General features: G+C 41.4%; 1 protein-coding gene across 3 annotated transcripts; it reads right to left on the reverse strand.

The window, feature by feature from the left end:
- Positions 1-464: 464 nt before the first annotated feature.
- Positions 465-13,322, reverse strand: MDM2 (MDM2 proto-oncogene). 3 transcript variants are annotated; one of them, XM_057429535.1, is made up of 12 exons: positions 13,187-13,322; positions 12,741-12,829; positions 12,563-12,635; positions 10,383-10,457; positions 9,890-10,023; positions 9,698-9,747; positions 8,441-8,505; positions 8,201-8,294; positions 5,504-5,658; positions 4,058-4,213; positions 2,751-2,828; positions 465-1,190 (listed from the first exon to the last, which is right to left on the reverse strand). In XM_057429535.1, exons 3-12 carry the CDS (start codon positions 12,629-12,631, stop codon positions 621-623), a joined length of 1,446 nt encoding a protein of 481 aa, XP_057285518.1. In that variant the 5' UTR covers positions 12,632-12,635; positions 12,741-12,829; positions 13,187-13,322; the 3' UTR covers positions 465-620. The 3 variants fall into 3 exon arrangements, with proteins under 3 accessions (XP_057285518.1, XP_057285516.1, XP_057285517.1); XM_057429533.1 differs by having other exon boundaries at positions 5,504-5,661; XM_057429534.1 differs by lacking the exon at positions 12,741-12,829 and having other exon boundaries at positions 5,504-5,661.
- Between the last annotated feature and the right edge of the window lie 269 nt (positions 13,323-13,591).

Raw genomic sequence — 13,591 nt, forward strand, 5'->3', positions numbered from 1 at the left:
GAACTTGGATCAATGACTCCTCAGAATATACACAGCTGTGACATTTACAACAGATATGACTCGTGTCTATTCCCAAAACCTTGAATCTGTTTCTATCCCATCTTCCTAGTAAGATCTCCCTTGTAACTTGACTATTTGGAGGAATACAAGTTTTGGGAATGAGGGAGACAAAATTCTATTTATTTTATTGACCTATTTAGAGGGTTGTGACTGAGCCGGGCATCTTCACCAGGCACAGATAATCTAGAGACTTCTATCTTAAGAGGAAGTCACACAAACAAACACTTCAACATGCCTCTCCTCTTATAATCACTGAATTGGAGATTTAATGTATTTAACCCAGTAGAACAAATGTCACTAACTAGTATGGAACACAAAACACTTGGAGAAGCAGGTAGTTCACAGGAATTGGTTATTTCTACTGAGGCATTTAAAACCTTAAACTTAGGAATATTAGGCTAACCTCTTACCAACTTCAGTGCATTTATGTCAGCAATCACTTTTCATAGCAAATGTAAAGACAACCTTTAATATTAATTTCCAATATGCATACAAAAATAGTTTCTTACTCTCTTAACCAGTTTATGAAGTTCTTTTGCTGCTTTCCACTCAACATCCTTCTAACTGAAGTAAGTCAGCACAATCATCTGGATAGGCTGTCTGCACACTGGACAGGGCTTGTTCCTCTTCTTCAGTTTCCTGGCACACGTAAAACACGACATGAGGTGTCCCGTTTTGCCATGCACTATGCAGCCGTTTTTGGGTCTGCTCTGACATATGACACAGGGCTCTATGCTGGTAACAGGCAGGCTGGATTCCATGCTCTCCTCTTTGTCTTGCCTTTCTGTCTTCTCAGGTTCCTTACAGTCCTCCTGGCTGCTACAAAACATGCTGCTCGATGTTGATGGCTGGGAGTAATCTTCACTTTCCTGGGACTCAGAAATTTGCACTGCTTTTTCCTCACTCTCTTCCACAGCTGGCTCTTTATCTTCAGTCATTTTCACTTTCTTGCAGTCAGGAACATCAAAACCTTCTTCAGACTCTCGAGGGGGGGAACTTTCAAATTTGCTCTTTTCTAGTTTATCACTCTTTTCTTCTGGAAGCCAGTCCTCACGAAGAGCCCAGCACCTGTGGCAATGGCGTGGAAGTGGAGGATTCATTTCGCTGCATTTGGGACACTTCCAGTAATCCTTTAGGGAATTAAAGGTTGGAACAGCTTAAGCTACTTGGAATACTTACAACTGAAGTATGCAGAGGTTATAAACAATTTATTACTGCCAAAATAATAGCTCAAGATATCTAGTGACTTGTTTATACTTTAAAAATTCCACTTACTGTTTGTCCTCATTTTACCTTTCTAGATTAAAATAATCTTGATTTTAAAACAATTCTCAGACTTTCTTTATGCAGTAGACTGTTGAAATAAGAAGAGGTAGAGCAATAATGACTTTTCATTCCTTATGCAAAAAATGAAGAAACCAGTCCACGAAAATCTTTTTGGAGAACCTCATGAAAAACTTATTTCTGACTAAATGGTCACCATTTCCATTATTTTCAACAATGGGCTTCTTAAACAGAAACTACAAGATCGAAGAGTCATTTTCTAGCAGGATGCTAAACTGGTGATGTGCAAAACGGCCAGGCGAGGGCACTGTGATACATACAGCAGTAGTACAGACTACAGACATTTAAAAAGGGAGAAAAAAACCAAAACATCATTCTCTCAGTTTACTCCATAGCTACACTGAAAACAAGCCACGGTCTCTTTAAAAACACACTTCATTTTTTAAGGAGAAAGACCCTTCTTAAAAACGATGTATGTCATAGGGGGAACAAAACCAAAACCAAATCAAACCAGAAGGTATTTAGAAAATCAAAAGACTCTTTGTTTTATTCCTGAATAACATCGGAGACATCAAAAGCTTAAAAAAACCAATCCTAATTCCTAAGAATAACACAGAGCTGTATTTTTCCATCCAGAGGCATTGACGGTTTTAGACGGTGGCTTACTCCATGTTGTACACACACAGGAAAGCCCCTCAGTCCCACAGACCATCAAGGGGCTGGAACGCTTCAGACAGCTTTGGATAACAGCTTTATTCATGCTTTGACTGTCAAAAGCAAATACAGACACACACTGCATTTTAAGCCTAGTGTGTGCTTTTTTCACATACATCTACATACTCTGCCTCAAACCTGGGAACTGCTTCCCACATTTCAAGAAGGGTCTCACAGGATTTAGAAAAAGCCTCAAAATCTTTTAAATCTTACAATACTGTTCTGAAAATAGATTTCCCTTCATATCTGTATGTTATAGAGTCATTCATTCAGGTTGGACAATAAAACTAGATCTTATGATTTCTAGGAAGAGGTTTTTAAATACACATCTAAGTTTGGTTTTGGTTTCTTTTTCCCTATTTTGTGCAAAAAGTCATATTTAGGCTCCATCTAATTTCCTCCCATTAAGACAGTGAAACCATAAGTTAGTGTGATTCTTTTTTTAATGGATTAGGAAGCTTACTAAGACAAAAAAAAGAAGTGTGTGTATATATATATATCTATATATCTATGTATCAAGGATCCTTAATAATCCCATATTCAGTAATTAAAATACTGTCTTGGAATCTTCAAGCACAGAAGTCAAATTAATTCTAAAACCAGTAACTAGCAGCAACAGAATTCATCTATACTCCCTGATTTACTGTCAGTTCACCAACTTATGACACTTTGCCAGTCAAGGTTTTACTCACAGCTAGAGAAATCTCTGGATCTTCATCAAATGAATCAGCATCGCTATCTTCATCCTGGTAAACAGTCAGCTGATATATCTGGTTTAAATAACAACAAAAAATGTACTTATGTAACTGGCTTGGGGCATTCAATTTAAAATCTGACAGATCTTTAGTGTGACAGATTTTCTGATAGACTTTCAATCAACTGCAGTAAGTAGCACATATGCTAATTTATATTAGCAGGTTAACTCCACACAATCTGGTTTGGGGGAAGAAAATTCTCTTTCCACTTGTAACACAGTTTGAAGAAAAACACAGACTGAACAGACAGCACTGCTTTCTAGAGCGGAGGGGATCCTTCCCCTCTGGCTCAACACTGGTGAGGACACACACACCTGGAGTGCCGTGGCAAGCTCTGGGCTGCCCCACACATCAGATACAGAGCTACTGGAGAGATTCCAGTCAAGGGCCACATATTAAGGTATGAAAGGAGCTCTCACACGAGTAAAGGCTCAGAGGGCTGTGTCTGCTCAGACTGAAGAAACCCCAGTGCAGCTCCACAGCACCATAACCTGGTGTACATCAGCACAGGCAGTCCCATTCAGCCTCTCAAGCATCAGTCATGTACATTCCAGGCAAATTCTGCCTCTGGTATTTTCCCCAATCTTGCCATGAGCTGATTCACCTCTTTGATGTAACAGAAAACTAACCCAGAATAAAAAAATAATTTCCCACTTCATTCTTAATACCTAGATCTCTTGAAAATGATGGTAACCACAATTTTACTCTTTTTGCTCCCCAACGAAAACTTCTAGAATAGTACTTCAACATCTCTATATGAAACATTCATGTTTATGGAGGCAAATGATTCAGAAATACCCCTTTGCAAATACTTACTAGGAAATTTCTTATTTGGTATCAAAAGTTTTATCAAAGCTCAACACACACTTCTGCAATTAAGAACATAGAAACAGACTCTAGTATACACACTGCCATCAACTTCACCAGCCAGTGAATGAAGTTAAACCAACAGACTTCTCCAGGCTGTCGAGAGCCAACTTCAGAGCCCGGGGAAAGTCTCAGCACTGTCCTGGTTACTGCCTGGTGGGTTTAGCCAAATGCGCAGGCATGTAGTTTAATTTAATAAATTACAGGGTGCAGTTTAAGACATAGCACACAGAGTCCTGAAATACACCTGAAGTTACTGCTTCTTGTTGGGATCTCAACAAGAAGTATTCCTGTACCTTTCCCCCTCTCTCCAACCTCTGCCAGTCAAAAAAAAAAAACAAAACCAAACCAAAACTCCCAACAAAACAAATTTATACCTCATCATCTTCATCTGTCAGCTCCTGCCCTTCTTCATTATGGCTATAATCTTCTGAATAAATAGACTCAACTTCAAACTCTACACTGAACTGGTCTGAAACAGAACTGTGGTCAAACCAGTCAGAGTTTTCACTTAAGGAACTGGCATCAAGATCCTGAAAAAAAAAGAGAGAGCACACATTCAGCCTTACACTGCATGTCCATAACCAGTATTGTTAACATAGCTCCTATGATAAAACTGAAGTACTCAGTTTAATTAGCTATGGAAGAAAGGAGACCACTGCTGCTAGACAGAACATCTTTTCATACCATCATAAAATCATAGAATAGTTAGGGTTGGAAAGGACCTTAAGATCATCCAGTTCCAACCCCCTGCAGGGGCACCGTGGCTCTGTTCAACCTGGCCTTGAATACCACCAGGGATGAAGCATTCACAGCTTCCCTGGGCAACCCATTCCAGTGCCTCACCACCCTTACAGTAAAGAACTTCTTCCTTATATCCAATCTAAACTTCCCCTGTTTAAGTTTTAACCCGTTACCCCTTGTCCTATCATTACAGTACCTAATGAAGAGTCCATCCCCAGCATCCCTATAGACCCCCTTCAGATACTGGAAGGCTGCTATGAGGTCTCCACGCAGCCTTCTCTTCTCTGCTTTATGAGCCAAACAAATTGTACATAGGTAAAGATAAAGCCAGATCTGAGAGCCTTTTGTCAGCTCTGTAATAAGAAGCTGTAGTCATCCTAGAGCCAGCTTAAACACTGCAGCTACTGTTTCACAAAGGCTCTCCTAAAAAGTGAAAGAACAAATGCAAGAAGATGCTGTCTTTTGGCTGTGTGTCATTAAATTCTCTATTCTTGTCAACTTCAAGACAGCAGCTAAACAACTGTAAAAAAGCAAGAGTGAAGGCACAGTATTAGTTCTATCAATTCAGAATACAGTGTATGACCAGGAATCCTGTTAGTTCAGCTCTTCATGACTTAATCTAGCCACAGATTATTTACCTCAGTGTTTGCTGAAAACAATAAAAACCAGTAAAGGCTTGGAAAATGAACACAGCTCATCAAGGCAGTTACTACCACTGTACTGGAACTACCAACTATTCTGAATCACAGAATGTCTGTGAATGCTTTTATTCTCTTAGCATTGTAAGCAATATTTATTTTACAACATAAAATCTATCTGACATGTTTTCAATACTCTGCCAAGCAGGAAGAATCTGATTTTTTAAACTAAAAAGAACACTAAAAGTTATCGTTCAACTTTGTCAGCAGATGTATGTAAGACTCCACTCTACCCACACATCAACTTTCAGCCCCTCTACTCTCCCCAGACACTGCTGAAGGCACTACTGCTTTTAATTAAAACCACAATGTTTGAAGATGCATCATCTGCACTTCCAGTATCTGCATAATTTGTACCACAAAGAAGATATTTTGACTTACAGGGATGAAGAGTGAATCTGTGGAACTGCTGCTATTGCTTCTTTCACGGCACAGACCACTGACTACACACCATGAGAGACTTTCATCAAACGTCAATGAAATGCTGTCCGACTTGTGTCGTTTTCTTCTGTTGTGTACATCATCTGAAGAATCTTCTTCTGGGCATATCCAAGAATTTTTATTAGTCAAAAAGCATCTATGCTATGTGCAGTTTTTACTATTTAAAATATTAAAACTTAAAATACAAATTTGCTTAGATAAGAATTTAAGAAAAATAAAGTCATTCAGTATAATTTTATGGGGCGGAAAAATGTAAAGGCACTGAAAGTTTAGTAACAGTAAAGAACGTGAAAATAGCGACATTCCTGAAACCAGTTTTTCAGGGACTGGCTTTTCCCACTTGTCCCATCAGCACAGCTTGTAAATGGCACCTTCCAGATGCTGGAAATAACAATGATGTAATTAAGTTTGGAAGCATTTTTACTCCATTTCACACATGACACATTAAACCCACCCTAATTTTAATACAGTTAGGATCTTAATTGTCCCAGCAACCTTTACAGTCAGTAGACAGAAAGGTACTTTCAGAGGGCTTGAGTCCATCCCAGAATTTTCAGGGAGACAGAGTGACTAGCTCCCAGGTCACATGCATACAAAGGGCCTCAGGCTGTGCAAGGTAAATTCAGGTTTAAGTTTCAGGCACCTTAACAAATCTATCAGTTAACAGTTGCACTGTAATTTTATCTACTCAGCAGGATTTTTGTAACAAACCATTACGACTTCCACCATGCACTGGCAAGGAAATCTTCAAGGCATACTATGGTAAACAGAACTCTGAGAACACTGCTTTAAGCTGTGCTTATTAAAGATGCTCGATTTGAAGGCCAAAAGACAGTGCTTTTTAAATACATCATGTTTTGAAATGACCACCTACAGCATCAGGAGTAGGGGGACAGAACTTTAGGCATGGGTAAGTCAAACTTCAGCTCCACTGACTTTCAGAGTGTTTGTAAGAAACAATTTTACTAAAAAAGGCACTGCAAAGTCAGTATGTAAGTGCAGCTGAGTGACACCCCCCCCCGCAAAGAGGCCTCATAACTTGTCTCAAGAGATTTGGGTAAGAGCCTGCTGCCCCCTCCAGGGGCCTTCTGCACCCACCCCTTACTGGCCAGCTTCTCCCTTGCTTTGCAAAATACACCCTGACAATCCACGAGTCTTCAAGTGTTGAATCTTTCATTGTAAAAGAAAAGAGAACGAAACACTTGTACATACTTTGAGACTTCTCTTACTTTCCCTTGGTGCTTCTTGGCTCAGCCCCTCTCTTTTCTTTTTCCGCCCTGAGAGCCCCACCAAATTTGGTGCCCCCAGGCCCAAGGGTTGCTCCTGTCCATCGTTGTCCTCATTTAGTTGTCATGGCTCCATGCTGTACTGATATTGTACCACCACAAGGTTTCTATACACTATGTAAGCGGCTCCAAAGGAGCCGCTACCATCCCAATTTAACAAGAATAGTGGTTTAAAAGGAAGATTTCCTATAAATTAGAAAAAAAGTGTATATAAAAACACTATATTAAAAGAACCTTTAAGGTTGCAACAAACCAATAAATGGATGCAAAGACAAGAGTTAATAATCAAACCTACAATAAGTAAGCACAACACAGGACCTTACGTGCTCTGGGTGATGCTTAAATATTACAGGTTGTGATGCTTAACTGAAGCTTTCCATCCCTTCATCAGCTTTTGTTACAACATTAAAACGTTCTTTTAATGTAGTGCAAACCACTCAGCAATGCAGCACAGTGTTTGGACTGTAACAGTAGCCTACAATGAACACAAAAAATACTACACAACAGCTGAGGAACTGAAAAATGTTCCTGAGGAACTGTAAAAGGGGAGATTCTATGCAGCAACAGATTATCACTGCCTGGGTAATTATAACCACCAAATTATGAGGTAGCAGAAGTGATGGAACAAACTAACGTAAGCAATTCCACAGAACAGTGCTGAAGTAGAACTGTAGAGAGCACTTCTATTGAGAAACTTGAAGTTATTCAAGTTTATGCTGATCAGCTTTTGTATTTGCTAATTATGGGAAGAAACAGTCCACATTTTTAAACTGTATTTGCCAGTGATTCTTGAATAACCACAGTAAATGGAAAGAAGAGAAAAATACGATGCTTAAGTCACCAGATGGTTTAGAAAGTGCTTCATGGATAGTCTAAACATACCCAAAACATACCCAAAATCGTCCCACATTACTACCAGACCTTTGATGTCGGCCACCAACTGAAATCCAATGAAAACTGGTTTTAGAGAGCAAACGGAATGTAAAGTTTTGTGGCTGTCTACAGAGGGAACTGAATGAATTTAATGACATCAGTCATTATAAAGAAGTGTTCTCATCACGAAGAGAACGCAACTGGTTAAGTCCTGCTGATGTGGACAAGTTTAACAGATCTGTGGAACAATTTATTCCATCATCTTACTAATGGTTTTAGAGATCCAAAGTGTAATGTGACACTGGAGCAATGCAAGGAATCCTGTATTTTCTTCTAGATGAAACATTTTGGTTTAGATGAATAGAGAAACATGAATAATATTTGTCAGCATCTTTCAAAGCCAGGAAGGCAACAGAATGTACTTCTTTTCCTACGTGGCCATGCTACTGAAAGCTCTGCACCATGAAAGTGCACGTACCAGATTCAGTGTGTGTCCTCCTCCGAGAAGATGTAGTTGGTCGGGAAGTCACGTTTGATGAAGTCTGCTTCTCTTCCAACTCTTGCACAGATTCCTAGTTAACAGAAATACTGAGTAAGCCTGAGCATGAATAGGAGGTAAAAGGCTCAAATCAACTAACTGCATCTAAACCACTGACATCACCATGCAAAACTAAACAGATTTTACAATAAGAACATTTATTAATTAAAAAAAAATCACCTTAAGAATATTTTCTTCCAGCTGAAGCCTTGCATCATCCTCAGGTGTGTTAGCAAGTGTAGAGTCTGAAATCAAATCAAACCAAAACCCATATTAGAACACAGCAGAAGTCAATTTCAGGCTCAAAAACATTAGAATAAAAGCAAGGGAAAAATAAACGTTAACTGCACACAGCATTTGCAAAGCAGAACTTACAACCCATTTGTCATTTTGCAAAAATGGAAAAAATAACCCTATTCTTTTGCTTTTCAGCTGTGTGCACCACTTGGCCTGTAACATAACTGAAGTGGGAAAGCGTGAACAAAAAAGAAATCTCAGCCATAAAGTAGCTCAATTTTATTAGAAGCGCCTTCAAATGAAGGCTGTGCATTAGCTGATTCTGATTTTGTATCTGATTCTGCAGATACAAAAGGATATTAGGCAAGAAATATTTTACACTTCTTTGGAGAAGTATACTAGCTATAGTCTTATGGGAACACTGAATTAAAAAGACACAAAATAAAAGAAAAATTAACTCTTGTTAATTATACATGCTTACTACCAGACAGACCCTGAATGATCTTTCAAGAATTTGAGAAGTAATTTCAGTTTGCAAGCATAACAGTAAGAGATAATAAAGAAAGCACGTTTCCCATCTTCAGCAGCTGAACTGCTTTTAGGCAGTATCAGAAACAAAGGATGTCTTAACATGGATTTAGAAGCCAGTTTACAGAATGGTTTCCACTGTTTAACTTCGAGTTCGCTCCCTGTGTTAGTCAAAAATTACAGCTATATTGAACTTTTTTGCACTGCAGGAAAGATGACTGTATGGAACAATTCTCCACTTATAGAGTGTCTAACGACCAAGTAATCACAAACTACTCTTTAAAGCATACAGATCTTTTGAAACAGGACTCTGTAGCTGAGGGTGACCAGTTCTAAATGCATTTCACATACAGTTTTGAAAATTAAACCAGCACAAATTAAACTGGCACAAGTTCAAGATGATAACTTTTCATATTAAAACCTTTTCTGTTGTTGAGGGCTTTATCTGTAAGAAAAACAAGCAAACAACTAATTTTCCAATTGTGTCCTCTGGGCTCAGCTCTGAATGAGTTTGTTCTGGTTCCAGTCCAACAAAATTACCCAAACACTGTTCCGTTTTTCTTCTCCAGAAGAAAGAGTGTTTGCTTTGATTCACTATTTGTGACTGATCTGGGCAGTAGTATGTAAAGCCTTTTTAGCTAATTATGGAGAAATTCTCCCAGACTAGCTTACCTTGTTGATTGACTGCTATCAGATTTCTGGAAATCATTGAATATAGTCTCCTTAGATGGGGACAAAAAAAGATGTTGCAAGTTAACTACATGTAATTATAAAAGAAAGCTTACCATCTTTGAAGATGCAAAGAGTTTAGAAAGGCCATATGCATTATGTTCTCCAGACTTTCCAAAAAGAATCCTGTTTTACCTGTGCTCTTTTACTGAAAAGCTTGTTACTCCAAATAAATCCCCCAGGAGATCATTTGCACAGTGTACAATATGTTGCTGTTTTTCATCATATAACTGTTTAGACATAATATATTGTCCAAGATAGAATATTACCTGTAAAATAAACAATATACAAAGACATTAAATACCCAGGTTCTGTTGTTTTAAGAGAAAACACATTAAATTCATTGACATTTGCTTTTCTCACTTTGATTCCCTAAAACTCCCTGAGCTGTGATTTTCATCTGTCCTTTATCCCCAAGAACTCTGCTATTCTGCTCACCACCAGATACATTTGTTCAGATTTTGAAACTGGCTAAACAGCACCTGACAATTCGGCAGAATAAAACCAGTCCATTGCCTCTGTGTCTTCTAGACAAGCTTCGAACTACACAGTCCTATCCCACCCGCTCACCTGTTCATGCAAAACAAAAGAACACGCTATTCACTGTGGTCTACCAAAAAGTTCTCACCTCCTTCATAGTAAAAGTGTCCTTTTCTGCACCAGCTAACTTTAACAACTTCAACAACAGTGGCTTTGGCTTAACCTGTGTGCAGAAGAAGAAAAACAGTATGCACCAATTATTCACCAAACAAAATTCTTCATACAGGTTGGCTTCCACCTTCTCTATTAATCTGATATATAAACACACATTAAAATCTATCTATATCCAAGTTATTTTTGCAAAGTTAAACTTAAAAGAAAATAACACAAACCTAAGCATAGTAAATTCCCATACACATCTTAATAGCCCCCAATCTTTCACTGGTACACACATACTCTTGATTTTAGCCTAGGGATTCCTTTGGTAGCTCCTAGTACAGATCTAGGTGCTGGGGAATTCAGCTCCACTCCTTTAGTCACAACACTGACTCCCAAAGGGGAGGAAGGTAAATGAACCTTTCCAACTGGCAGATCCATAATGCAAGTCATGAAGTAAAACACTGGTCCACCTCTTTCCCTAGTCTCTTCCTTTCTGGGGCTGCTTTACCTCTGAAGACTTTTCTCAGCTGGGGTAAGCACACACCTTGTGCTGTCCATCATAATTCAATTACTCCTACCTCCACAATGGCCTCCCACACACTCACTGTGCCAGCAGAGCTGTATCTGCAGTCAGTTTATGAAAAATTTTGAGGTAGAGGAGGGAAAAGTTAAAAATTTTTCTTTTGCTCCTCCTGGTCAGAGCAATGTCCTGGTCCCAGTCACTGCACTGTTCCACAAATGTCTGTGCCAGTACTAGTTCAGGACACGAGAACAGGCTGCACAGGCTGCCACAACTGCAAAGAAAATGCCTGTGGAGCCACTGACAGTTCCCAGTGCAGTATATTTAACAATAGCATAGTAATTCTCAGAATAAGCTAATATTCGCTATCCTAATACGTTCCCTAAAATAAAACAAATTCTAGGAAGTACACATTTTATAGAAAAGTGTGAATAATCATGAAATTATCATGAGTATCATAAAAGTGTCATGAATACCAAAAAGTGTCATGAATACCAAAAAGTATCATGAAACAAGGACTGAACGCTTTTGGGGGAGCGTTGAATACATTCCATTTCAAGTATCTGCTAAAACCAACATTAAGCTTTAGTGCATTAACAAGAGATTAGTTGCAAGAATCACACATAGCTAAAACAATAAAAAACCTTGTGGACCTTAAAAGTCTATTCACTGCTTCCTAAGTGCTGAATTATTTAGAGCATGGGGCATATACATTACAGTTCCATAAAGGAAGCAAACAGTAGTTTATGAAACTGATAAAGACATCTAAGCACAGGAAGGCAAAGCAGAGTTCCAGATCTTCGAATCCACAACTAGACCCAAGGGTACAGATCCTTTTACTCCCTAACCCTCTCTCCCTAGCTCCTGCAAATATGAAGCTCTTCTGTGAAGCAGATATGACAGCAGACAGTTAGCATCACTATTATGATGATTTAAAACCAGCAAGAAACAAACGGAAAACCAAACAACCAAAAAAAAAAACCCCCAACTTTGAACAGCCTGCTGCTGTTACTTCACTTTTTTGAAGTTCTGCTATCAGCCTACACTTTTAAGCTTCACCCTTCTCGCAAAGTTCCATTTCAACGTCAGTGCACACATGCCGGTTTTAATTCGTGTGTCTGCTCTAACACAGGCTTCTGTCCTGGAAAAACTTACACAGAGCCCAGGGAAGCAGAAACGTCCTGAAAGCCTGGATATGCAGAGCCATAAACACAAGCGAAGACTCTTATTACAAACTACATTATGAATTTCAGTAGAACAGAAAATGAAAATGCCAAATTCGAAACCCTTCACTTGTAATTACAAGACCATTTAAAAAACATTTTGCATTACAGAGATTTTCCACAATTCTTCAGTTATGAAGTGCTAACATGATCAAATCGGACCGTAAGATTTTTTTTCATTAAAAGCAAGCAACCTGACCATCAAGTGCCTCCAGGAAAACAGGGTCTAGACCTGAACCATCACCTCCAACTCTCAGCCACGAATGAGACAGATCTGCTTCACAATTACAGAATCAAAGAGGCCCATTTTCACCGGATTGCCTAGCTTTTCTCTAACCACAGCTCGCCGAGCACCACATCGCTTCTGAATTAGCAGATAAAAACTGCAAAAAGCGGGAAAAACTCGCGTCCAACACAGCTACTGACCAGCGCCTCTTGCTCCGAAGCGGTGACAGAAGAGGCATCCATAAGGGACGACATCTTGGTATTGCACATTTGCCTGCAATAAAAACAGAACAACGTTAGAAGGGGGCACACAGCCACACAACCCAGGTCCCCCCGCAGTGGGCGCGACGCTCCGACGACCCCGGCGAGGTCCACTCACCTCGGTGGCCTCGTCCAGCCCACACGCCAGACTCCGGCGCCGGGTATCTGGACCTAGTCGGGTCGGGGCAGGCCGGGCTTTATATAGCGCTGCCAGGAGGAGGCAAGTCGGGGCTTAGCTCCTTGGCCGGCTGCGGCCCGACATGCCCGAGCATGACCAGCAGAGGTGGTGCTGCAGAGTCACCGCGGGGGGGCAAGCGGGAGGGGGCCACTGCTGACTCACCATAGCCGCCGCCGCTACACGCCGTGAGGGGGGAAGAGGAGGGGGAGGAATGACGGCGAACAGGCGAAAGGCCCCGTCCCCCCGCTCTTCCCCCGCATCAGCCTCGCTCCCCCACGCGGCGCTCCAGCCGCCCCTCCCCCAGCCCCGAGGCCGCCCCACGCGAAAAGCGAGCCCTGAGCGCCCCCTCCGCCCCTGCCCCCGAGCGAGTCGGCATCCCCACGCACCGCCAGCCGCGCCCGCTCCGCTGCCCGGCCCGCGGCGGCCGGGGACACTACCACACCACGACGCGGGCTGCCGCCAACGCCGCCATTTTGGCCGCCGAGCAGCGCGGACCGTTGGTCTCCGCAGCGCCCCCTAACGGGCTCCGGGCAACGGCCGCGGAGCACCGCGCGCGGGTGTGAGGCAGCGGCCGGGAGGCAGGCGGGTGCGCGCCGCGGTGGCTACACTGCTCGCTGCGGGGTGGAGGGACTGAGACCGGGCCCGCGGCGTCGGGCGGAACGGAACGGAACAGAACAGAACAGTGCCCGGGCCGAGGGACAAAGGGGGATAGGGCCTGGCAGCAGCTGGGACAGCAAGAGCCACGCCCAGGGTCCGTGGGAAGCAGAGGGCTCGGCCTGTGCTTTGCCGGT

Source organism: Pezoporus wallicus, unplaced genomic scaffold (assembly GCF_028554395.1).
Source record: "Pezoporus wallicus isolate ANWC-B61680 ecotype Strahan unplaced genomic scaffold, APGP_CSIRO_Pwel_v1 contig_5069, whole genome shotgun sequence".
Classification (NCBI taxonomy): Eukaryota; Metazoa; Chordata; class Aves; order Psittaciformes; family Psittacidae; genus Pezoporus; species Pezoporus wallicus.